Consider the following 24,341-nt stretch of genomic DNA (forward strand, 5'->3'; position numbering starts at 1 on the left):
AAGGGATATGGAGTAAACAGACATAACTGGGAAAGCCTTTTATTCTCTCTCTTTCCTATGTTAATGTAAATGCCTCCCTCTGCCTTCAGTCTGTCCCAGTAAAACCTTTTCACCTTCCAAAAGTTTGAGATTACAATCTATAACTATTCCTAATATTTAATGTTATGTCAGCTACCCTGAGTGAATCTCAACCATCCTGTGCCTTAGTCCATTTGTGCTGCTTTAACAAAGTACCACAGATTGGGTAAAATACAAAAATAGATATGTGTTTTTCACAATTCTGGAGGCTGAGTATGCAGGATCAAACCTGTAGTGGGTTTATCATGTGGTGATAGCTGTTCTCTGCTTGGAAAAATGCTGCCTATTCTTGCATCCTCTGAAAAGAAAAATACTGTGTTCTCAAATGGTGTAAGTTAGAAGGGCAAAAAGGCTAAACGCTGTGTAAATCTTCTTCTATGTGGGCCTGAGTTACAATCTCTAGTGAGAAACCTTCATGTCCTAATTGCCTTTTTAAGGCCCCACTTCATAACACCATCACACTGGCCATTGTTTCAATATGAAGAGTAGTGCACACAAAGTTCTTCTTTATGTAGATTGCAGTTACCTAACAGAGCAATTATTTTCTTACAAAAATAAGGAGGTGTAAATTCAGTGACTCTAATTCTTTTGAAAGATGTGAAAGAAATATTTTCTGAAAAGAAATCTGAAATGCCTACATACAAGAAAAGTAAATCAATGTAATAATAATTATACCAGACATAGGAGGTGTTTATAAGTGGTCCTGGAAGTTATGGATTATCTCTTAATTCTGCTTTCCAGGAAAAAAAAAAAAAGCTTATCTTTATCAAATTCTAATGACTATAATCCATTTCCATGAACTGTTTACCTGCCTACCAATAGAGTTTGAATACTTGTCCTCATCCAAATCTCATGTTGAACAGTAATTCCCAATGGTAGAGGTGGGGCCTGGTTGGAAGTGTTTGGATCATGGGGGTGGATGCCTTGTCGCTTGGTGTTGTCCTCACAATAGTGAGTTTTCATGTAAGATCTGGTTGTTTAAAAGTATGTGAGACCATTCCCCATCCCTAGGTTGACAATTGCTCCTGCTTTTACCATGTGATGTGCTTACCCCACCTGTCCACCCCTTGCTTTCTGCTATAATGGTAAGCTTCCCGAGGCCATCACAGAACCCAAGCAGTTGCCAGCACCAGGCTTCCCGTAAAGGTTGTAGAACCATAAACAATTAAACTCCATTTCTTTGCAAAGTACCCTATCAGGGGCATTTATATATAGCAATGTCAAACTTGCTTGATACACATAATTTATTTGTAGTTTAAGGGATATAGACCTTATATCATGCACTGTCCTCGGAAGAAGAAATGGGCAGTCTTAGGACTTAGACTGGCTTGTAAGATTGGGGTAAGACATATAATTCTAATCCTTTTTCAGCAGTAAGGAGAAAGATGTGAAGAACACATCTATAGAAAAGGTTCTGAAGATTCCAGAATCATTATCAGCCTGACTGAGGAGGAGTTTCCCTTCCAAAACAAGTCCATAACAAGTAGAAGAGATGATTGCTTCCTCAAATACAGACACCAAAGAAAAGCTATTAGAAACATTAAAAAAATAGGACGATATGAATCTTCTGATGAAACAAAACAAATCTTCAATAATTAATCATAAAGAAATTGAGATCAATAAATTTATGGCAAAAAATTCAAAATTGTATTAACATCAAAAAGCCACAAATGAACAGCATAAATAGAACTGAATGAATTCAGGAAAACAATACATAAAGAAAATGAGATATCAAAACCCACCCATGCAGATATGCACTAAGCAAAGCTGTGTGAGGAGTTTCTGTGGGTTCAGGGGAGCTGCAGTATGGGGCTGGAACACAGACTGGTGCACAGTCATAGGGGCTGCCTCACTGGAGCTCTCTATTTCTGAGGCATGGTTCTCTGGTGCAGCAGCTGTGGTGTGGGCCACCAGGGCACCCAAGACTGTCATGTAAGTAGGCATGCACGGAAAGGCTGGGGCCCCAGGAGAGGGTAGAAGATCAAGGAGTGCTGAAATCAGACCAGCCTTGTCTGATGTGCAGGAACACCATGCAAGAATCAGGTCTGACTGTTACCCAAGGTCTAGGGTCTCTTATTCATAAAAGCTGAACTTAGAAAGATGGCCATTCCTGGCCACACTGTGCTACAGATTCCCCTGCACCCACCCCTCTAGGCTCCACATCAGTTGGCTTCCTGCTTTGCTACTTTGTTTACTCCTGTGGCTTCATTTCTGAGAGATGCAAGTCAGTGGTGGCTAAGTGTCCTTGCTCCTTTGGCCAAGGGAGGTGAGGAAACTTCCATTGCAGAGGCTGTAACAGAGAGGCTTTCTGTTGCCCCGGGGTCTCTCTCCAGAGAAGAGCCAAGTCGGTGCTAGCTAGATAGCTTGGACAGGGGATGGCTAGAGACCCAGGCCAGGAAGGTCTTCCTGAGGAGTCCATATGGAAATAGGCACCTACATTACACTCTAATCACTTTTCCGTGGGGCTGCTGTGGTATGCTGAGGCCTACTGCAGTCACTAGTCACCTCAGATTTTCTAGTACCCGGAGGTATCACCTGTGAAGGCTGAGAAACAGCAAGAAAGACAGCCTAGCCTTTTGTCTGGTAGCTCCATCCCAGGGAGGTATGGACCTATTTCTGGCACAAACACACCTCTAAGAGGTGGCTGGAGACCCCAGTTGGGAGATAAGAACCCTTGTCAGAAGGAATGGTATCAGGGACCTGCTTCAGGTAATCTAACCACATTTTGGTTAAGCCGCTGTGCTGTGCTGGGGGTACACTTCAGCCTTTGGTTGCCTTGGACACTCCAAATCTAGAAGGCTGAAATGGCTAAGTTGCCCAAACAGCAAAGATGTCAGCCTGCCCTGCCCCCTGGGATCCTTTTACCAGGAAGGGCCTGGAACCTCTGTCAACCAGGGAATGCCAGTGGTGGTAGACAGAGATCCTAGTTGGAAGGCTCCACCCAGTGATGAGGATAGGGGTCAGGGACTCAATTAAAAAGGCAGTCTCACCACATTTTTATACGGCTGTTGTGCTGTCCTGATGTATCATTTTCAACCCAGTCAGCTTGGACTCTTGAAAGCTTCCAGATTGGAATTGATAAGACACTCAAACAGCAAAGATGCTGGCCCATACCTCTTTCTGGGAGCTCTGTCACAGGGAGTTTTCAAATTTCTGAAAACTGTTTCAAATTTCCCACCACTGTTTCAGGAACAGTGGTGGGAGTGGCTAGAGTCCCCTATTGGGAAGTCCCACCCAGTGAGGAGGACCAGGATCTAGTACCTGCTTAAAGAAGCAGTCCGGCCATATTTTTGTAGGGCAGATGCACAGCAACTGGTGGATTCCTTCCACCACCAGTACATTTGAACTCTCCAAAGCTCAAAGGACAGAACAGCTAAGTTGCCCAAACAGCAAAAATTGCAGCCTGCCCTGCACACCATGCCTCAGTTGATAGTGCAAGTGGTATATAAGTTACATGTGAACAAAATATGCAAAAAAATTATTTGATCCATGTTTTGTTATTTTGTCTTCAGTTCTGTGTCAAATAGAATGCAGAAACATGAACCTCCCATGGCCAAGGTTCTGGAAACTCTTCTAAAATATATTATATAAGACTAGTGATGTGTCCATACGAGAACGTTGATATTAGCTGAAAGATAGCACTTATAAACATAAAAGGGACATCAAACACACTTGTGGAAACAGGTCATCAACCTTCATTTATCTCCTTGCCATCTACATGTTCAGACTGTTAATCTGATGGTAATGTATTTACTTTGAAATGTAAGTTACATTTTAACTTCCTGATTGATTTATCCATGAATATAACCACAGGAAATGACAGAAAGAAACAGCAGATGGAAAAAAAAGCATTGCACTGCACCAGAATGTCTGTAAAATGGACTTCAATTTTTCTGCTCATACAGCTGAGCTGTTACATTAACTCTGGGAACTGTGGAAAGGTGCTGGTGTGGCCCACAGAATTCAGCCATTGGATGAATATGAGGACAATCCTGGATGAACTTGTCCAGAGAGGGCATGAGGTGACTGTGCTGGCATCTTCAGCTTCCATTCTTTTTGATCCCAACAGCCAATCTACTCTTAAACTTGAAGTGTATCCAACATCTTTAACTAAAACTGAGTTTGACGATATTATCCTGCAACAGGTCAACAGATGGATAGACCTTCCTAAAGACACATTTTGGTCATTCTTTTCACAAATTCAAGAAATCATGTGGACATTTAGCGACATAGTTATAAAATTCTGCAAGGATGTAGTTTCAAATAAGAAACTTATGAAAAAACTACAGGAGTCAAAATTTGATGTCGTTTTTGCAGATGCTATTTTTCCCGGTGGTGAGCTGCTGGCTGAGCTACTAAACATACCCTTTGTGTACAGTCTCCGCTTCTCTCCTGGTTACACTATTGAAAAGCATAGTGGAGGATTTCCATTTCCTCCTTCCTACGTACCTGTTGTTATGTCAGAATTAAGTGATCAAATGACTTTCATGGAGAAGGTAAAAAATATGATCTATGTGCTTTATTTTCAATTTTGGTTCCAAATATTTAATATGAAGAAGTGGGACCAGTTTTACAGTGAAGTTCTAGGTAAGTAATTTTTTCAGTGGATATCATGGAGACCTAACTTTCTTATGCCTTTGAAGCTGTTTCCTGTGCCTTTAAAGCTGAGCTTATATAAAGCAAAAAAGTCAGGATAGTGGAGTTTTTTTTGTTTTTTGTTTGTTTTATTTTGTTTTGTAGTCTTGCTCTCTCTCCCAGTCTGTCAGGTTGAAGTACTGGAGTGCAGTGGTACAATCCCTGCTCAGTGCTGGGATTACAGGTGTGTGTCACCAAGCTCAGCTAATTTTTTCTATTTTTATTAGAGATACGGTTTCACCATGTTGGCCAGGCTGGTCTCGCACTCCTGAACTGAAGTGATCCACCTGCCTTAGCCTCCCAAAAAGTGCTGGGATTACAGGTGTGAGCCCCCATGCCTGGCCATAGTGAAGTTTTTGTAAGTGAATTTATGAAATGAAAACACAAGATGATCTGTCAATTGCACAAATACTGTAGAAATGCTGATGTTATAAGGTCATTTAAAACCCTGTGGCCACTGCTCATACGAAACAGTCTAGGAAGCCATAAACCGATATATTAGTGTACCTAATATTTCTTTAAACGATCACACATCTGTTTTACTATGCATTTTTTTTCATCTTAAAACAGTCAGACCTGTCAACAACATCTTGCCGAATGCATACATGTAGATTGAGCAGTCACACATTTTTCTACAACAATTACTTATGTAACATTCCAGAAATTGTTTCTTGTATACCTCAGTTTCCATATTCTGAAATTATAATCTGTACCCATGTTACCAGAAGATTTCCTTTACATTTGAGAGAAATAGTGTCTCTGTCTCAAATGCAAACACTAATAAGGTAATTTGTAGTTTCTAGTGTCTCTACATTCCTTCACTAAAAGATTGGAAACCATTCATTTTAAGGCAATCATCTTGTTGAAGTCTGAACATTGTATATCTGTATAGTTTTTTTTTTTTTTTTGAAACTATGTCTGGTCATTTAAAAATATGAGCCAAATTAAGGTTGAGTATAAATCTCTACTTCAATAATTTTTCAACATTTTCTAGCTGTAATTTACTAATGTATTTACTTAAAAGCTAATATTATTAATATCTTAGGATGAGTCAAAAGCAGTAGTGGGTATAAGGATTTCAACCGTACTCTCAATATAGCCCACATTTCACTTGAATAACTAAAGATGAAAGAATTAACTTCATGAATTGTGGAAACTAGATTATTCCTTAGAAAATTGTTTTGTAGGTACAGCAAAATTAGTTGATCATGGGGCTCAAAGAGTTGTTTAAATATTTATATGCTACTATTGAAGCTTTAAAGGGAAGTGGATGTTTAGTTCTCTGGGGATTATTTTAATAATTGTTTATGATTATGAGTATACTGATGTGGCATCAGCAAGTCATTTACCCTCAAAGTACTCTTGTCACTTTGCCTTTATTACAAATACACATGGGCAAATTATGTAATTCACAAAAATTAAATTATGCCTATATTTGAATATATGTTTATGTATTTCAAAGCACAGACACTTTGCCTACATTGTTCTTTTCCTTTTCAGAAAGTTACCTAGTGTAATTATCCTGTGTCATCTACCTTTTCTTTATACCTGTCAGGAAGACCCACTACCTTATCTGAGACAATGGGGAAAGCTGACATATGGCTTATTCGAAATTCCTGGGATTTTCAGTTTCCTCATCCACTCTTACCAAATGTTGATTTTGTTGGAGGACTCCACTGCAAACCTGCCAAACCCCTATCTAAGGTAAAGAAAAATTTTTGGATTTTGATTTGTTTGCTTTGAATTTTTCATAGGAATGACTCTACAGTCTTCATTCAGAGTGACTGACTTACAGCGAAAGAAAGATGGGAAGTGGGCAGGGTGAAGCGGATGCCAATTAGAAACTCATGTACATGTTGATTTGTTGATACCATCACAATTACATGAGCTTAATCATTATTCTAGATAGAGGGGAAAACAAAGAAGACTTTGAAAATAGGGTTCATTAAGTTAAACCCTTGATTATACAACACATAAGAAGGTATTTGTCATTCATTAAAAGAGTATTTACAAAAAGTTTAGCACAAACCACGGGCAACAGAAAAAAGTAGACACAGTTTCTGTCTCCACACACATTATATTCTACTCTGAAAGATAGAATATGTGCAATTAATAAAAATTGTGCAAAAGCTATTATCTCGAGGAAAAACCCAATGCAAAGAAAGCATCAGTGGAGATAATAGAAAGTATCCTGGAGTCACTGATAATTAAGATGAGAACTGAACAATGCACAGAAATCAGTGAAAGAACGAGTGGGACAGGAAGACACAAAACGAAAAAGAAGATAAAGTCTTTGGGACAGTTCTCAAGGCTCCAAGTTGAGTTTTCAGGGCAAGGCTGAGTGAGACTCAGATGATACTGAGAGGCAAGTTAGAGCCAGATATTTATTAGGAGTTAAAATATTTATTAAATGCTGTTGGGAACTACTCAAAGAGTAAAGAAATGATGATATGTGAAAATATTTTTTTAATATAAAGAAAGAGCATACCAAGAGTTAAGAAATGATGATATGCGATAAGATCACCTTTTTTAAAAAAAGAAAGGAAACACAGACCATTCAGAACATTTTGCATAAAACCTGGTAGCAGATGATGGAAAAGTGAACTAGAGTGTTGATAGAAATAATTTTGCCTACATTTACAGTAGTAGTACCCAATTCATATTGTGTTGTATGGAAAAAAAGTTAATATAGACAAAACTCTTAAAATGTCTCTGTTATATAGTCAGTGATTCAGAAATATTATTAATTTTGCAATTATGGTTATTTTATTATCATTACTAATACACTAATTACTTAACCTGTGCAAGTCACTTGAGATATCATTCTTCATTTAATAGAACCAGAGTGTTTGGCACATCAAGATTACATTCTCATGCAAAGCCATAGAAGGCAGATATCCTGCAAACTTGGATAAAAGTAGACATACTAGTTTTTCCAGTAGGATGAGCAAGTTGAAATTCTAAAATTCTACAGTAAGGGATAAGGATCTTAAGTATTGTAGCTTAAAATAAAATAATTATTTAACAATATAAATGTGTACCCCTAATAATATTTGCAGCCAAACTCAGTGTTCATCTGATTTTACTCAAGGATGTAACTCATTCTACACTGAGATTCCAGAGATTTACATCGTAGAACATAAACACATCCTATTAGCGTAGGTGTTTTCAGCCTTTTTACAAGAAACTCAGTAAAGTTTCCTGGGGGAACTTGTGTCTACACACCATAGCTGCCTATAGAGAAGCGGGGAGAAAATGAAGAATGAACATACAGTAAAGGCCAAATAAATTCTATCACTTGTATCTGAATAGTAACAGTTTACAATAACAAAAGATTTCTGTCTGCATAGAAGATGATATTCCTTATAAAGGAACACAAAACCTCATATATTTTAAATTAATATCATACTTTTAAGACATATGCAGAAAGTAAGCATTCTTTTTTTTTTGTTTTGTTTTTCCTGAGATTTTATTTATTTATTTATTTATTCCCATTTATTTATTTTATTGCATTTTAGGTTTTGGGGTACATGTGAAGAACATGCAAAATTGTTGCATAGGAACACACGTGGCAGTGTGATTTGCTGCCTTCCTCCCCATCACCTACATCTGGCATTTCTCCCCTTGCTATCTCTCCCCAGCTTCCCACCCCACACCGTCCCTCCCCTATTTCCCCCCAACTGACCCCAGTGTGTAGTGCTCCCCTCCCTGTGTCCATGTGTTCTCATTGTTTAACACCCGCCTATGAGTGAGAACATGCGGTGTTTGATCTTCTGCTCTTCTGTCAGTTTGCTGAGAATGATGGTTTCCAGGTTCATCCATGTCCCTACAAAGGACCCAAACTCATCGTTTTTGATGGCTGCATAATATTCCATGGTGTATATGTGCCACATTTTCCCTATCCAGTCTATCGTCGATGGGCATTTGGGAGAAATAGGAACACTTTTGCACTGTTGGTGGGAGTGTAAATTAGTTCAACCATTGTGGAAGACAGTGTGGCGATTCCTCAAGGACCTAGAAATAGAAATTCCATTTGACCCAGCAATCCCATTACTGGGTATATATCCAAAGGATTACAAATCGTTCTACTATAAGGACACGTGTACAAAAATGTTCATTGCAGCACTGTTTACAAAAGTAAGCATTCTTTAACACACTATTAAGTAATCTCTTAAGATCTTTATCTACATAAAACTGAGAATTTATTCCATGGTTAAAATCCAATATCTATGTTGAATGCAAATTGTATGTGCTTTATATTGTAACTTTCAAAACAGACAAAAGCTGAGATAAGATTAATAAAAATTCTATGCCACCCCGGCCTACTATTGAAAGATTTCCGTATTCACATTAAGGGACAGTGACAGTGCCAGTAGGAGGGAAAAGAAAGTAGGAGGTGTAGAGGGATAAAAAAAAGGATGACTAGTAGACAGTAGTGATAATTACTAATACTAGCTGTTGTTATTAACTTGCATAAAGATTTGAATGCAAGTCAGTGGTTGTAAAATCAGTTCTCTAGTTGTTTATTATGTGAAATAATTGTTAAGACAAGTCACTGTCTTTTAAATTAAATATTAGATTATCAGATAACATATATAACACACACACACACACACATACACACACACACACACACATATATATATATATATATATATATATAAACAAAAAGACACTTGACCAAATGTATCAAGTGTTTTAAAAATGCACATAGCCTTTGGTTTTACAACATGTTCACATGAAATCATACAGAGAAAAGTAAATCAAGGTGTACATAAATATTTATGGAAAATAATTATTAAACTGACATAGGAAGTAATCCAACATCTTAAATTAAGGAATGATTGAAAACTTAGACTATGTGCATACAATAGCATTACAATAATTTTATCAATCAAATATTCAATTACACTGCCAGTCATAATACAAGCAAAGTGAGGTAGAAAATTATAAATATAACAAAATGACAAGATTTTTGTAGGAGAAAAAAGGTATATACAATAAGGCTAAATTTTATAAATAAATGTCACGTGTACATGTGTAAATAGAACAAAAGCCATGATGAGAACATACACATTTTAAATTGATAATATCTCTAGATAGAAATTCTAGAAAAATTTTATTTTATTTTTAAACTTTGCATGCTTTTATCAAATTACTTACATTTATTTTGCATTATTTTTATGAAACTGTCGCAGAATGTTAAACAACCAGTCCACATCAGTGATGAATCGGTAAAAAGGTTAGATTACTTCAACATTGGGTGGAGAAAGAAGGCTCTGGGCATCAACCCAATGAGAGTAAACACTAAACGCGAGTTACTTTAAATGTGGCAACACGTAACTGCAATCACACAAAATACCTAGATGCCCCATGTATTACATGGAATAGCAATACAGCAACTCTCACATTAACACTAATGTCTGAAGATTAAAAATAATATTTTAAAAAATACACAGCAATATATGGTCTTCAAAGTCAATATTTGGATTTTTTTTCTTTGTTTTATAAACAACAGTTTAAAAAGTTTTACTCCAGTGATTAAATCTGAAAGTATATAAATTTAAATATTGGCATAGATTGGAAAAAGAAAATCAGAATAATTATCAATCAATTTTTGCCAAGCACATCTTCACCAGGAGTTTATGTAGTGTGAGTGAGCTACTCATGAGGGTGACCAGATCTCCCACGTGGGAAAGCCTAGTGTCCTCTTGTATTATGGTGCAAGTGCTGCCTCTGAGACACAGCAAAGTAATGATGAGAGTTCCTCATATGCAGTTAGAAATAGTGCATCAATTTAATAGTGCGATTTCAGGGAAAAAGTTGTTCCACCCAAAAATAACCTGAAAAATATTATCATACAACTATCTAACTATATACTATACAATTCTGTATTACAAATGAGACTCTCAGGACTAATTCACAGAAATTTCAAATCAAAACCTGACTCCAGAATGTCAGTGATTCTTAACCACCACCTTTTATGATTATTTTTTCCTTGTTTGAAAAAAGACTGGAAAACTCTGACAAAATTTAAGTGAAGTGTAAAGGATTATAGAGTAAGATAAATGTAGACATAAACTCATCCCAACTGTAACTTTTCCTCAGTACTTATAGTTAGGAAAGAAACCACTGATGGCTTCAAACTAAAAGAATTCTGTAAAAAAATCCACCTGAAATAAAGATATGTGACCTAGTAGAATGACAATATAAAATTAAAGCCAAGTAGTACAATTTTCCAAGAACATATATTAGTAACTATCATAAGGGAAGAGTCTGTGTATAATATTTTTAGCATTATGTTCCTAACTACTTTGTAAATAGCTCCATTTCTTTTCTCCCTTAAACACACACACACACAAATGCATATATATTTACACAAATACCCTTAGTAGAGGCCACCCGTCTCATATTACCCATCTTCTTGATAAGAAACTGAGTGATTGAGTCAGTTAAAAGCTATAATTAACTCCAACAGCTCTTGATAATACTTGCTTTTCTCTCTTTAGTTATATGTACCAATTCTTTCAGTAGTGCTTGCTGAGCTCATACTCTTTTGTGACGGAACAAATTCTTTTTTTCACAGGAAATGGAAGAGTTTGTCCAGAGCTCTGGAGAAAATGGTGTTGTGGTGTTTTCTCTGGGGTCAATGGTCAGTAACATGACAGAAGAAAGGGCCAACGTAATTGCATCAGCCCTTGCCAAGATCCCACAAAAGGTTTGATAAATTGCCTTACTGGTATAGAAAACTACTGAAAGAGGCTTTCAAAATCTATAAATAATCCAATTACAGAAATTTCCTGCCTAAACATTTAGCTGTTGGGATAGCACTAATTATCAGATATTAGTTCAAAATCAGAAATATACATGGAAGATGCTAAAATAATACAGAGGGTATTTTCATGGATGATAAATTTGTCATTAATATAGTGATCAGGAATAAATATATTTAAGAGGTGTAGGGAAAGTTTGGTATTACCATGATATTGGGGTCAGGTAAGAGATATCACCAAATTCTTCCCCTGTCATTTGATCCTTATGTTTAAGGATTCCTGAGGGCATCATATACACTACAGATGTTATCAGAAGAAAATACATTTAAAGGGGTAACTTCACTAGCACCGTAACAATAGCAGGTATTTCAAAATGTGTAACATGAGTCATGCAGTTTAGGCTTGCCATGTAATCCAGCCTTATATACATCCTGTACATTTTGGAATAGGCACAATTGTGTGATGATCAGGGTAATATTCAGAGAAAGGACGGCCTAGGCTGCCATACAACTAGTCCACATTCCCAACCAACCAGGAAGATTTAGAGAAAGAGAAAAAGCAGCCTCCCTTGCTGGACCGATCCCAGCCAATGTCTGACGCCAATGTCTGGTTAACAACTTGTCCCAATGGAAGCAGCAGAAGGAAATATAGGAAGGAGTCAAACAGAAGGAAGCCAGGCAGGGGGATAGGCTCAGTTGGCCCCTCTATAGAACATAGTAGGAACATATTTTCTTCTGTATGGAATGCACCTGTGTGTATTTGTCAATTACTTTTTAGTTCCTTATCTGATATAGTCTTCTTGTAATGACATATACTGACATTTTTGCTGAAAGCTCAGTTGCTTTAATACTGATAAAGCAAATAAAAGTTAAACAGCCTAAGTTATGAAGTTCATGAGGTTTGCTTGGAAATTCTAAAATTAGCAACTTAAACATAAAAATCTCTTTGCTATAGCAGAACATATTAATCACTGTTGTCAAGCTTTGTAGCACGTTGTCTAAGTGTTTACAATGAGTTGAACAAATTCAGCAAAATACAAGTTTGAATTTATTCAAAACTGCCTATTTATGATGCCAACAGTTTCCTAATTTCAATGCTGAAAAAAAATCTAAAATTAGCAATACTGATAATATTCTGAATTTATCTCAAAAATTGTCCCTTGAAATTTCTCCTAGAAGTAGTGCTTGATAATTCACAATTTCAAAGAAGTTATACATGCTACCTTTGTAGCATTAACTTATTTCTTACAAGTAGTTTATTTTATCAACTTGCTTTTCTGTCAATCAAAGGACACTAAACTCTAATATAATTACTTATAGACAAGTAAAATGCATTAACTACTTCCCATATTACTAAAAAATTGATACATTAATATTTGATTTGGAAGATAAAAGCTAGTATAATATACATCAAACAAAATAAACATATAGGTCATTTCTGAATTGTTACTATCTTTCTCACTAGAATTGTAACGACTACTTAAATTTCTTTCATATATATAATTTTTTATAATTTTTGTGTATTAATTTTATCTTTTAACTTTTAAGTTCAGGGATACATGTGTAGGTTTGTTACATAGATAAACTTGTGTCATTGGGGCTTCTTTTACAGATTGTTTTATCACTCAGGCATTAAGTCTGGTACCCATTAGTTATTTTACCTCATCTTCTCTCTCCTCCCACCCTCCACCTCCAACACACCCCAGTGTATGTTGTTCTCCCATGTTTCCATGTGTTCTTATCTTTTAACTTCCATTTAATCGTGAGAATACGTAGTATTTGGATTTCTATTTCTATACTACTTTGCTAAGCATAATACCCTCCAGCTTCATCTACGTCCCTGTAAATACAAAATCTTGTTCTTTTTTTATGGCTCCATAGTATTCCATGGTGTATATGTACCCCATTTTCTTTATTTAGTCAACCATTGATGGACTTTAAGGTTTATTCCATGTCTTTACTATTGTAAATACTACTGCTATGAATATACATGCACATGTGCCTTTATGAGAGAGTGATTCATCATCCTTTGGTTATATACTCAGTAAAGGCATTTCTGGGTTGAATTGTATTTTAGCCTCTAGGTTTTAGACGAAGTGCCACAGTGACTTCCATAATGGTTGAATTAACTTACACTCCCACTAGCAGAGTATAAGCATTCCTTTTTCTACACAACCTTACCAGCATCTATTACTTTTTGAGTTTAATAATAGCCATTATGGCTGGTATGAGATGGTATATATTGTGGTTTTGATTTGCATTTCTCTAGTGAGCAGTGATGTTGAGCTTTTTTTTCATATGATGATTGGCCACATGTAGGTCTTCTTTTGAAAAGAGTAACAATTTTTTAAATATTTGAACTTTTCATTGATAATCTCATTTTTCTAAGCTATTATTTTGGAAAATCCTGGTTTCCTTATATACTTAACTAATTATAAAAGTTAAGAAAATAAAATATAAGTATTCTATTTATGTCAGTCTTTGAGTAGTCTTTATTACCTAACATCCCTTGACCTCATTCTTAGTCTGTTTAGGCTGCTAACATTCTATAACTTTGGAGCTTCACTCATGGAATAAGATGTTTTCTTTATTGTAACAGGTTCTGTGGAGATTTGATGGAAATAAACCTCATGCCTTAGGACACAATACACGGGTGTACAAGTGGATACCCCAGAATGACCTTCTTGGTATGACTCTGGAGAACAAATACTGAATATGTTAGTAACTGCCCATTAGAGTGTTAATAATTCATAATGAAATAAGATTGTTATGGAAATCTTAAAAATACAATGAAACTTCTTTATATTTATTCCAGTCCTATAGGAACAATAATAAACAGTAATTGTCAGCATTTTATGACATATGCTCACATTCTTTATGGTCAAAATCAGAATATCTTTCAGGTATTATAACGTCTTACTGAATTTTTTAATAACTTCATGGGTTGTCTCTTTGTCTCCTATTTCTACAACTTTACACCTGTTCTTTCCTTTTATGCAGGGTTGTTTATAATGTCACTAAAGTAACAGCTCTTCTGCTATCACCAGGACCTCTGCATTTTCTGTAGAATTAAATTCCTAATCTGAATCATAAAGTGATGACACATTTCTTGATGAAGTGTGACTTGTGCTTTCTCAATCCTGACATCACCACCACGCAACTGTCTGATGCCTTACACATGTCATATCACATTCTGTGACTGCATTTAAGAGAGCACATTCTTACGTGCCCATCTCTTTCCTTTGGTTTCTTTCTTTCTTCCTTTCTTTTCCTTGCTTTCTTTTTCTTGCTTTCTTTTTCTTACTTTCTTTCTTGCTTTCTTTTTCTTTTGGACATTTTATTTCTTTTATTTAGATTGCACTTTTTCTTTAGTCCAACTGGTAAGCTTGTATTAATTATTTCAGTCTGAAATCACACGCACCATATCACTTTCACTTACATCTCCATCAAAAGTAGGTGCTCTTTCCTCTGAAGCTGAAATACAATTGTAATTTAGTTCAATATTTTAGCTAGAAAACACTGTCACTTTAAGAGCCTTTAGTTGTGTATTTCTCATTTTATTCTTATAAATAATTTTGCTAAAATTAATTCAATCCTAGGTCATCCAAAAACCAGAGCTTTTATAACTCATGGTGGATCCAATGGCATCTACGAGGCAATCTACCATGGGATCCCTATGGTGGGCATTCCATTGTTTGCGGATCAACCTGATAACATTGCTCACATGAAGGTCAAGGGTGCAGCTATTGGATTGGACTTCAATACAATGTCGAGTACAGACTTGTTGAATGCACTGAGGACTGTAATTAATGATCCTTTGTGAGTATAATAATAATTTTTACTAGTGGTATTTATAGGCAGTTTATCTTGTCAATAGCAAGTATGAATTTTATCCTTTTTGCAAGAGACTAATTTTGAAAGAAGTTAAATGATGTAGCCAATCTGAAATCTTCTTGTATTTTTGAGCAGTTATTAAAAAATTGTGTTTGAACCCCATACATTTGTGGGTATCCAATTAGTGGAACAATTTTCTACACAAATATAACTGATAATATTAAAAGACATTAAAAATAATGCAATTAATTTATAATAGGAAGAATAAACTTGAAAAAATGTCATAAAATATTTTAATTAAATATCTAAAATGTCTAAAAGTATAACTATTTTCTTGATGAAAAATTCACTTTTGTTGTTATAATTATTGTAATAGATTTGACAGTTAGATATAATTTCCATAACATAAACCCCATCTATTTACAGTATAAAATCTCTATATATTTAGAATGCTTACAGAGTCATAAAGCCATCTGGAATCATACAGTTTAGGGTTTTGTGTAAATGAGTTCTTTCACCTAGCATAATTTTTTTATTTTTTTAATGGTTTTTAGATTCATTCATGTTGTAGTGTGTATTAATACTTCATTTCTTTTTACAGCAGTGTGATATTTTATAGTATGGCTATGCCATATTTTATTTGTTCACTTATCAGTTCATTGGCCTTTTGATTGTTTCCAATTGTGACTATTAGGAGCATTGCTACACATGTTTTTGCATAAACATGTTTTCCTTTCTTTTGGGTTGATACTAGAAGTGGAATTCCTGGCTGATGTGGGAACTGTATGTTTATGAAGAACTGCTAAACTGTTTTCCAAATGACTTGTTCCATTTTCCATTGCCACCAGCAGTACAAGGGGGTTCCAATTTTTCCACAGTGTTGCCAACACCTGTTACTGTCTTTTTGTTGTAGCCTTTTTAGTGGAGGTGAAATGATCTCTCATTGTGCTTTTGAATTGCAAATGTAGAGCATTGTTGTATGTGCTATTGGACGTATATCTTCTTTGGAAAAATGTCTAGTCCAATCCTTGGAACACTTTTAAACTTTGCTCCCTGTCTTATTATTGAGTTTTAAGAACTGTTTATATTTTATGGACATAATCTTATATCAGATATATAATTTTCAAATATTTTGTTTTATTCTGGGTGTGCTAACGTTTTACTTTTTTGATGATGCTTTTTAAAGCACACAAATTTTAATTTTCATAAGTTAAATTTTTAGTAATTGATTTATTTTTATTCCAAATGCAACAATGTAAAAAATGCCTAAAATTCCCAGTCCAGCTACCATCAATTCAGCATTTATAAGTACTAACAATAACGTTTTTTAAAATAAAGGTATCACCTAAAGGAATACTTTTAAAACAGGTTGGACCAATATAAAAGAAATATAAAATAAGGTGTTATATTTAAACGTGAATATGCAAATACTTCCACTAAATCAAAACATACCTTATAAAGAGGAGCAAATAATTAGTAGGGACATAAAACATTAGAAAAACAGAGTTAACAAATGGAACCTCATACTGGAACAAAATACACCTTCACATATATATATATATATATATATATATATATATATATATGTTTAAATATACACACATATATATGTACAAACACACACATATGTATTATATGTGTCAACTGGAAGACACATTTTCTTAGAGCCTGTTGAACTGTTAGTAGTTATTTGAAATGACATTTGGTGGGCTGTAAATCCAGACTCAGTAAATATAAAAAGGTTCAATATAAAAAGTGTGTATAATCCAGACTTAGTGGAAGTAAAGGAGATTATAAAAACGATAACTAAAATAACTTCAATTTTGGAAATTAAAAAATACACTTCAAAAAAATTTAAAGTCCTGCCTCAGCCTCCAGAGTAGCTGGGATTAGAGGCATGCATCACCACGCCCAATTAATTTTGTATTTTTAGTAAAGACAGAGTTTCACCATGTTGGTTAGGCTGGTCTCAAATGCCTGACCTCAGGTGATCCACCTGCATTGGCCTCCCAAAGTGCTGGGATACAGGTGTGAGCCATCACTTGAACCTGGAAGATGGAGGTTGCAGTGAGCCAGGATCATGCCATTGCACTCCAGCCTAGGCAACAACAGAAGAACTCCGTCAAAAAAAAAAAAGTAAAAAATTAAAAATTAAAGTCAAGAAGTAAATCATGACTATGCATGCATTTTTATCTCAGCAATGCTACTTTCAATTATATACCCAACAGATAAGTATAAATATGTAAATCTAGTGCTATATATGATGTGGACAGGAAACAGGAAAATACTGGGTAAAAGAGGTCAGTTCCCCAGCAAAGTTTCCACCTTCAAGCCTGAAAACTCATGGCCCTACATGAGAACACACATTCCTGTTTTTGAGCCCCAAAGTTGCCTTTTGGTCCCACATCCACCAATTCTGTACCTGTATAAACCCCAACCCCCCAGCTCCACAAGGAGATGAATAGAAGAGCAGAAAAACGGCAGAATGGTGCATTAGAGAGAAGAGAAGGAGTTTCTGAATAGTGAGAATAGTTCAGCCAGGGACAGCCGGAGGAGAGAGATTGGACGCTGGATGGCCAAACTCCAGGGGAAGATCATCTTCCCACTCTGTTACCGTTTGAGCTCCCCATACATCTGACTGAGAGCTACCTCCACCAGTCAATAAAAGCCATGCATTCTGTCATAAACATTTACATGTCATCCTTCAATTCCATGTGCGACCTGATTCTTCCTAAATGCCAGACAAGAACCTGAGTACTAACAGGGCACTGAACTGGTTAACACTTAAGCCATCAGAAAAGGGCAAGCCTAAAAGAGTATCCTGTAACACTACCCACTTGGGCTTCAAGAGTTGCAGACACCCACCCCTGGTTGCTGCCTTGAGGCAAGAGGCTAGGGGTGCTCACCCAGGCTCCCGCACCTGGCTGTCTACATCCTCTCCCTCCTGTAAGGGCTTTGTGTGTGCATGGGGAGTGAACAGATGAGCCACAAACAATTGGACATCTTGGGAGGGGGGCCATGAAACTCTAGCATTTCACATACAAAAATGTTTATGACAGAATTATTACTACTTTCCAAAAATTGTTAACGACCCAAATGTCTATTGCTCATAAAATGATGACATAATCCGTGTGTTAGCAATCAACAAAATACTACACAGCAACGGAATTAATCAACAATTGCCACCCAAAGATTTTATAAAATGACCTGATGAATACATACTATAAAATTCAATTATATAAACAAGCAAAACTAACGTATGATATTTGAAGTCAGGCTAATACTTAATTGGAGGACAAAGCTAATGACTAAATGGTTCAGGAAAAGAGAATTATTCTAGGTAGGTTGTGATATCCTGTACCATGAACTGAACAGTAGGTAAATTGGTATTTTCTCTTCAAGATAATGTTGAAGACAATCTTACACTTTTGACCTATTCACTTTGTGTATGTATATTTATCGTCTGGTTTTAATATTTAAAGGTTTATTTTATAAGCTATAAAATATATTTTAAATTCTAGGAATCAAATGTCAAAATAATCATAAAACAATAGAGAAAATCCTAGGGGTTCCATCTTAGTGTGGCCAAGAAAAGCCTCTCTTAGCAGTAACATTTCAAGGGAAGCCTCAAAATGAGAGAGAAGCAAGCCTTGGTTGTTGCAAGAAAGAATGCTCCAAGAATGGGAGAGAGGGTCCAAAATGTGTAAAGGTGCTAAGATGAGAACACCTGTGGGAGCTTAAAGAAAAATAGAAGGACACTAGAAGACCTAGTGTCCATGGAAAAAGTGTTAGGAGAAGAGCTTGCCAGTGTTTGACATTGCAGGGTCCTGTGGACTAAATAACAGAGTTGGATTTTATTCTTATTTTATTTTTTCATTATACTTTACGTCCTGGGGTACATGCACAGATCATGCAGGATTGTTACATAGGTATACACATGCCATGCTGCATCCATCCCCCTGTCATTTACATTAGGTATTTCTTCTAATGTTATCCCTCCCCAATCCCCCAGCCCCCTGCTATCCCTTCCCTAACTCTCCCACCCTGCAACAGACCCCAGTGTGTGATATTCCTCTCCCTGTGTCCGGTGTTCTCATTGTTCCACACCCACTTATGAGTGAGAACACGCAGTACTTGGTTTTCTGTTCTTCCGTCAGCTTGCTGAGAATTACGGTTTTCATCCTCTTGTATGGCTGTATAGTATTCCATGGTGTCTATGTGCCATATTATCTTTATCCAGTCTATTACAGATGGCCATTTGGGTTGGCTCCAAGTTTTGCTACTGTGAACAGCGCTGCAATGAACATACTTGTGCATGTGTCTTTAAAATAGAATGATTTATAATCCTTTGGGTATGTACCCAGTAATGGGATTGCTGGATCAAATGGAATTTCTATATCTAGGTCTTTGAGGAATCACCACAGTGGTGTCCACAATGGTTGAACTAATTTGCACTCCCAGAACACTGTAAAAGTGTTCCTATTTGTCCACCTCCTTCATAGCATCTGTTGTCTCCAGATATTGTAATGATAGCCATTCTAACTGGTGTGAGATGGTATCTCAATGTGGTTTTGATTTGCATTTCTCTAATGACCAGTGATGGTGAGCATTTTTTCATGTTTGTTGGCTGCATAAATGCCTTATTTCAAAAAAAGGCATTTATGTTCTGTTCATATCCTTTACCCACTTTTTGATGGGGTTTTATTCTTAATACGATCAGAAGTCAGGCAAAAATCTTACTCAAGGGAGTGTCAAAATCTGACTTTTATTTCAAAAATATCATTCTGGCTACTGGATAGGAAACAGTAGGAGACACAGGGGTAGGGCAAAAGCAGAGTGACTAGCTATGAGGCATTTCACTCACCATGACCACAATTCCTTTTCAGAACTTAAAAATGATGTTTCTCAAATTATATTTTCATTCTTTCTTAAAGCACTTAAAATTGCTTATGATATTGAGCATATTCTCATGTGCCTATTCCAGCACTAAAAGAGTATAATTGGATTGCTCATGACACAAAGGAGAAATGCTTAAGAGAAGGCTACCTTATTCTCCATGATATGATTATTTCACATTGCAGGCTGTATCAAAACATCTCATGCAACTCATAGATATATACACCTACTATGTGCCCCCAAATTAAAAATTAACAAATTTTAAAAATAATAATAAAATAACTAATATTTGCTTTGCTTCAGAGAAATTAGTTTTCTCACCTGACTTTCCATTTTTACTTTAAAAATACTTATCGATGATAAAATTCCAATTTAAAATTCCAGTTTTCATGATGACTCAATTAAATTGCATAAATTCTGTGGCAGGGGCTACTGCGAGCTGAGATAGTGCCACTACACTCGAGTCTGGGCAACACAGTGAGACTGTGTCTCTAAACAACAAATAAATAAATAAATGTAAAAAATGAAAACCTTTCATGGACTTGATATGCTCAGACAAATTAACCTACTTTCAATATTGGTGTCTCTTTGTTTATTCTTCAGATATAAAGAGAACACTATGAAATTATCAAGAATCCAACGTGATCAACCAGTGAAGCCCCTGGATCGAGCAGTCTTCTGGATTGAGTTTGTCATGCGCCACAAAGGAGCCAAACACCTTCGGGTTGCAGCCCACGACCTCACCTGGTTCCAGTACCATTCTTTGGATGTGATTGGGTTCCTCCTGGCCTGCGTGGCAGCTGTGATATTTATCATCACAAAATGTTGTCTGTTTTGTTTCTGGAAATTTGTTAGAACTGGAAAGAAGGCAAAAAAAGATTAGTTGTATTTGAGGCTTGCAGCTGGGAAACCTGATAGAAGGGACTTCTTCAGTTTATTTCAACAAAAAAGGTTGTGATGCAAGGTTTCTTTCTTTCCGGGACAGAACATCATTTCAAAACACGCTTACCTTGTCAAGTAAAAACTGCTTCCTACAGTAAAATTTAACTATTTTACAAAGTTTTTTGTTGTATGCGTCAATTCAGGCTTTGCCAACTCAGATTTTCCATATGATATCAACAAAATCAATACACGTCTGTCAAAAAACTAATTTAAAATGGAGAAATGAGTGAGTGAGTGGTGGAAAGAACACTGGGCTAAAAGTCAGGAGAGTTGAGATACAGTTCCATTTTTCTGCTGAGCCAGTCTTTCACCATGAGCCTCACTTTACCCATGTTTTCTGATCATTTAAAAATATTCTGTAAATGTCTATTAGGTTTGCTTGGTCCAGGTCTGAGTTCAAGTTCTGGATATCCTTGTTAATTTTCTGTCTGGTTGATCTGTCTAATATTGACAATGGTGTGTTAAAGCCTCCCACTATAATTGTGTGGGAGTCTAAATCGCTTTGTAAGTCATTAAGAACTTGCCTTATGTATCTGGGTGCTCCTGTATTGGGTGCGTATATATTTAGGATCATTAGCTCTTCTTGTTGTATTGATCCTTTTACCATTATGTAATGTCCTTCTTTGTCTCTTTTCATCTTTGTTGCTTTAAAGTCTAATTTATCAGAAATGAGAATTGCAACTCCTCCTTTTTTTTGCTCTCCATTTGCTTGGTAAATCTTCCTCTATCCCTTTATTTTGAGCCTTTGTGTATCCTTGCATTTGAAATGGGTTTCCTGGATACAGCACACCGATGGGTTTTGACTTTTTATCCAATTTGCCAGTCTGTGTCTTTTGATTGGGGCATTTATTCCATTTACATTTAGGGTTAATATTGTTATGTGTGAATTTGATACTGCCATTTTGGTGCTAGCTGGCTGTTTTGCCCGTTAGTTGAAACAGATTCTTCATTGTGTTGATTCTCTTTACCATTTGGCATGTTTTTGGAGTGGTTGGTACTGCTTGTTCCTTTATATGTGTAGAGCCTCTTTCAGAAGCTCTTGTAAAGCAGGCCTGGTGGTGACAAAATCTCTGAGTACTTGCATGTTCACAAAGGATTTTATTTTTCCTTCGCTTATGAAGCTTAGTTTGGCTGGATAGGAGATTCTGGGTTGAAAGTTCTTTTCTTTAAGGATGTTGAATATTGGCCCCCACTCTCTTCTGGCTTGTAGGGTTTCTGCTGAGAGATCTGCTGTGAGTCTGATGGGCTTCCCTTTGTGGGTAACCCGACCTTTCTCTCTGGCTGCCCTTAGTATTTTCTCCTTCATTTCAACCCTGGTGAATCTGACGATTATGTGCCTTGGGGTTGCTCTTCTTGATGAATATCTTTGTGGTGTTCTCTGTATTTCCTGGACTTGAATCTTTGCCTGCCTTGCTAGGTTGGGGAAGTTTTCCTGGATAATATCCTGAAGAGTATTTTCCAGCTTGGATTCATTCTTTTTGTTGACAAGAAGAGCTAACGATCCTAAATATATATGCACCAAATACAGGAGTACCCAGATACATAAGGCAAGTTCTTAATGACTTACAAAGAGAATTAGACTCCCACACAATTATAGTGGGAGACTTTAACACCCCATTGTCAATATCAGACAGATCAACCAGACAGAAAATTAACAAGGATATCCAGGACTTGAACTCAGACCTGGACCAAGCAAACCTAATAGACATTTACAGAACTCTCCACCCCAAATCCACAGAATATACATTCTTCTCAGTACCACATCACACCTACTCTAAAATTGACCACATAATTGGGAGTAAATCACTCCTCAGCAAATGTAAAATAACGGAAATCATAACAAGCAGTCTCTCAGACCACAGTGCAATCAAGTTAGAACTCAGAATTCAAAAACTAACCCAGAACTGAACAGCTTCATGGAAACTGAACAACTTGCTCTTGAATGTTGACTGGATAAACAATGAAATGAAGACAGAAATAAAGATGTTCTTCGAAACCAATGAGAATGTAGACACAACATACCAGAGTCTCTGGGACACATTTAAAGCAGTCTCTAGAGGAAAATATATAGCAATAAGTGCCCACATGAGAAGCAAGGAGAGATCAAAAATTGACACCCTATCATCAAAACTGAAAGAGCTAGAGGAGCAAGATCAAAAATACTCAAAGACAAGAAATAGCTAAGATCAGAGCAGAACTGAAGGAGATAAAGACACAAAAAACCCTTCAAAAAAATCAATAAATCCAGGAGCTGGTTTTTTGAAAAGATCAACAAAATAGACAGACCACTAGCCAGATTAATAAAAAAGAAAAGAGAGAATAACCAAATTGATGCAATAAAAAACGATAAAGGGGATATCACCACAGATTCCACAGAAATTCAAACCATCATCAGAGATTATTGCAAACAACTCTATGCACAAAAAATAGTAAACGTGGAAGAAATGGGTAAATTCCTGGAGACTTGCCTCCTCCCAAGCCTAAACCAGGAAGAAGCCGAAACCCTGAACAGACCCATAACAAGATCTGAAGTTGAGGCAGCAATTAAGAGGTTACCACCCAAAAAAAGCCCAGGTCCAGACAGGTTCACACCCAAATTCTACCAGACTTACAAAGAGGAGCTGGTACCATTCCTTCTGAAACTATTCCAAACAATACAAAAAGAGGGAATTCTTCCCAAATCATCCTATGAGACCAACATCACCTTGATTCCAAAACCCGGCAGAGACTCAACAAGAAAAGAAAACTTCAGGCCAATATCCATGATGAACATAGACGCAAAAATCTTCAATAAAATACTGACAAACCAATTGCAACAGCACATCAAAAAGCATCCACCACGATCAAGTAGGTTTCATCCCGGGGATGCAAGGCTGGTTCAATATATGCAAGTCTATAAACGTAATTCACCACATAAACAGAACCAAAGACAGAAACCACATGATTATCTCAATTGATGCAGAGAAGGCCTTTGACAAAATTCAACAGCCCTTTATGTTAAAAACCCTCAATAAGCTAGGTATTGACGGAACATATCTCAAAATAATAAAAGCTATTTCCTGCAAACCAACAGCCAATATCATAATGAATGGGCAAAAACTGGAAGGATTCCCCTTGAAATCTGGCACCAGACAAGGATGCCCTCTCTCACCACTGCTATTCAATATAGTATTAGAAGTTCTAG

The 24,341-nt window shown here is 36.4% G+C and overlaps 1 protein-coding gene across 2 annotated transcripts in view; it reads left to right on the forward strand.

The window, feature by feature from the left end:
* The window catches only part of LOC108284781 (UDP-glucuronosyltransferase 2B4), an 89,719-nt gene extending 68,485 nt beyond the window's left edge, over positions 1 to 21,234 (forward strand). Inside the window, exons 1-6 of one of the 2 annotated variants that reach the window (XM_017501669.2) lie at positions 3,883 to 4,665; positions 6,269 to 6,417; positions 11,300 to 11,431; positions 14,085 to 14,172; positions 15,085 to 15,304; positions 20,819 to 21,234. In XM_017501669.2, coding sequence (XP_017357158.1) covers positions 3,915 to 4,665; positions 6,269 to 6,417; positions 11,300 to 11,431; positions 14,085 to 14,172; positions 15,085 to 15,304; positions 20,819 to 21,098 — 1,620 coding nt within the window. In that variant the 5' untranslated portion in view covers positions 3,883 to 3,914 and the 3' untranslated portion in view covers positions 21,099 to 21,234. Of the gene's footprint in view, positions 1 to 3,882; positions 4,666 to 6,268; positions 6,418 to 11,299; positions 11,432 to 14,084; positions 14,173 to 15,084; positions 15,305 to 20,818 lie in introns of those variants that run through there. The other variant, XM_037728912.1, reaches the window with a different exon arrangement.
* Positions 21,235 to 24,341: the final 3,107 nt, after the last annotated feature.

Source organism: Cebus imitator, unplaced genomic scaffold, assembly GCF_001604975.1.
Source record: "Cebus imitator isolate Cc_AM_T3 unplaced genomic scaffold, Cebus_imitator-1.0 Scaffold283, whole genome shotgun sequence".
Classification (NCBI taxonomy): Eukaryota; Metazoa; Chordata; class Mammalia; order Primates; family Cebidae; genus Cebus; species Cebus imitator.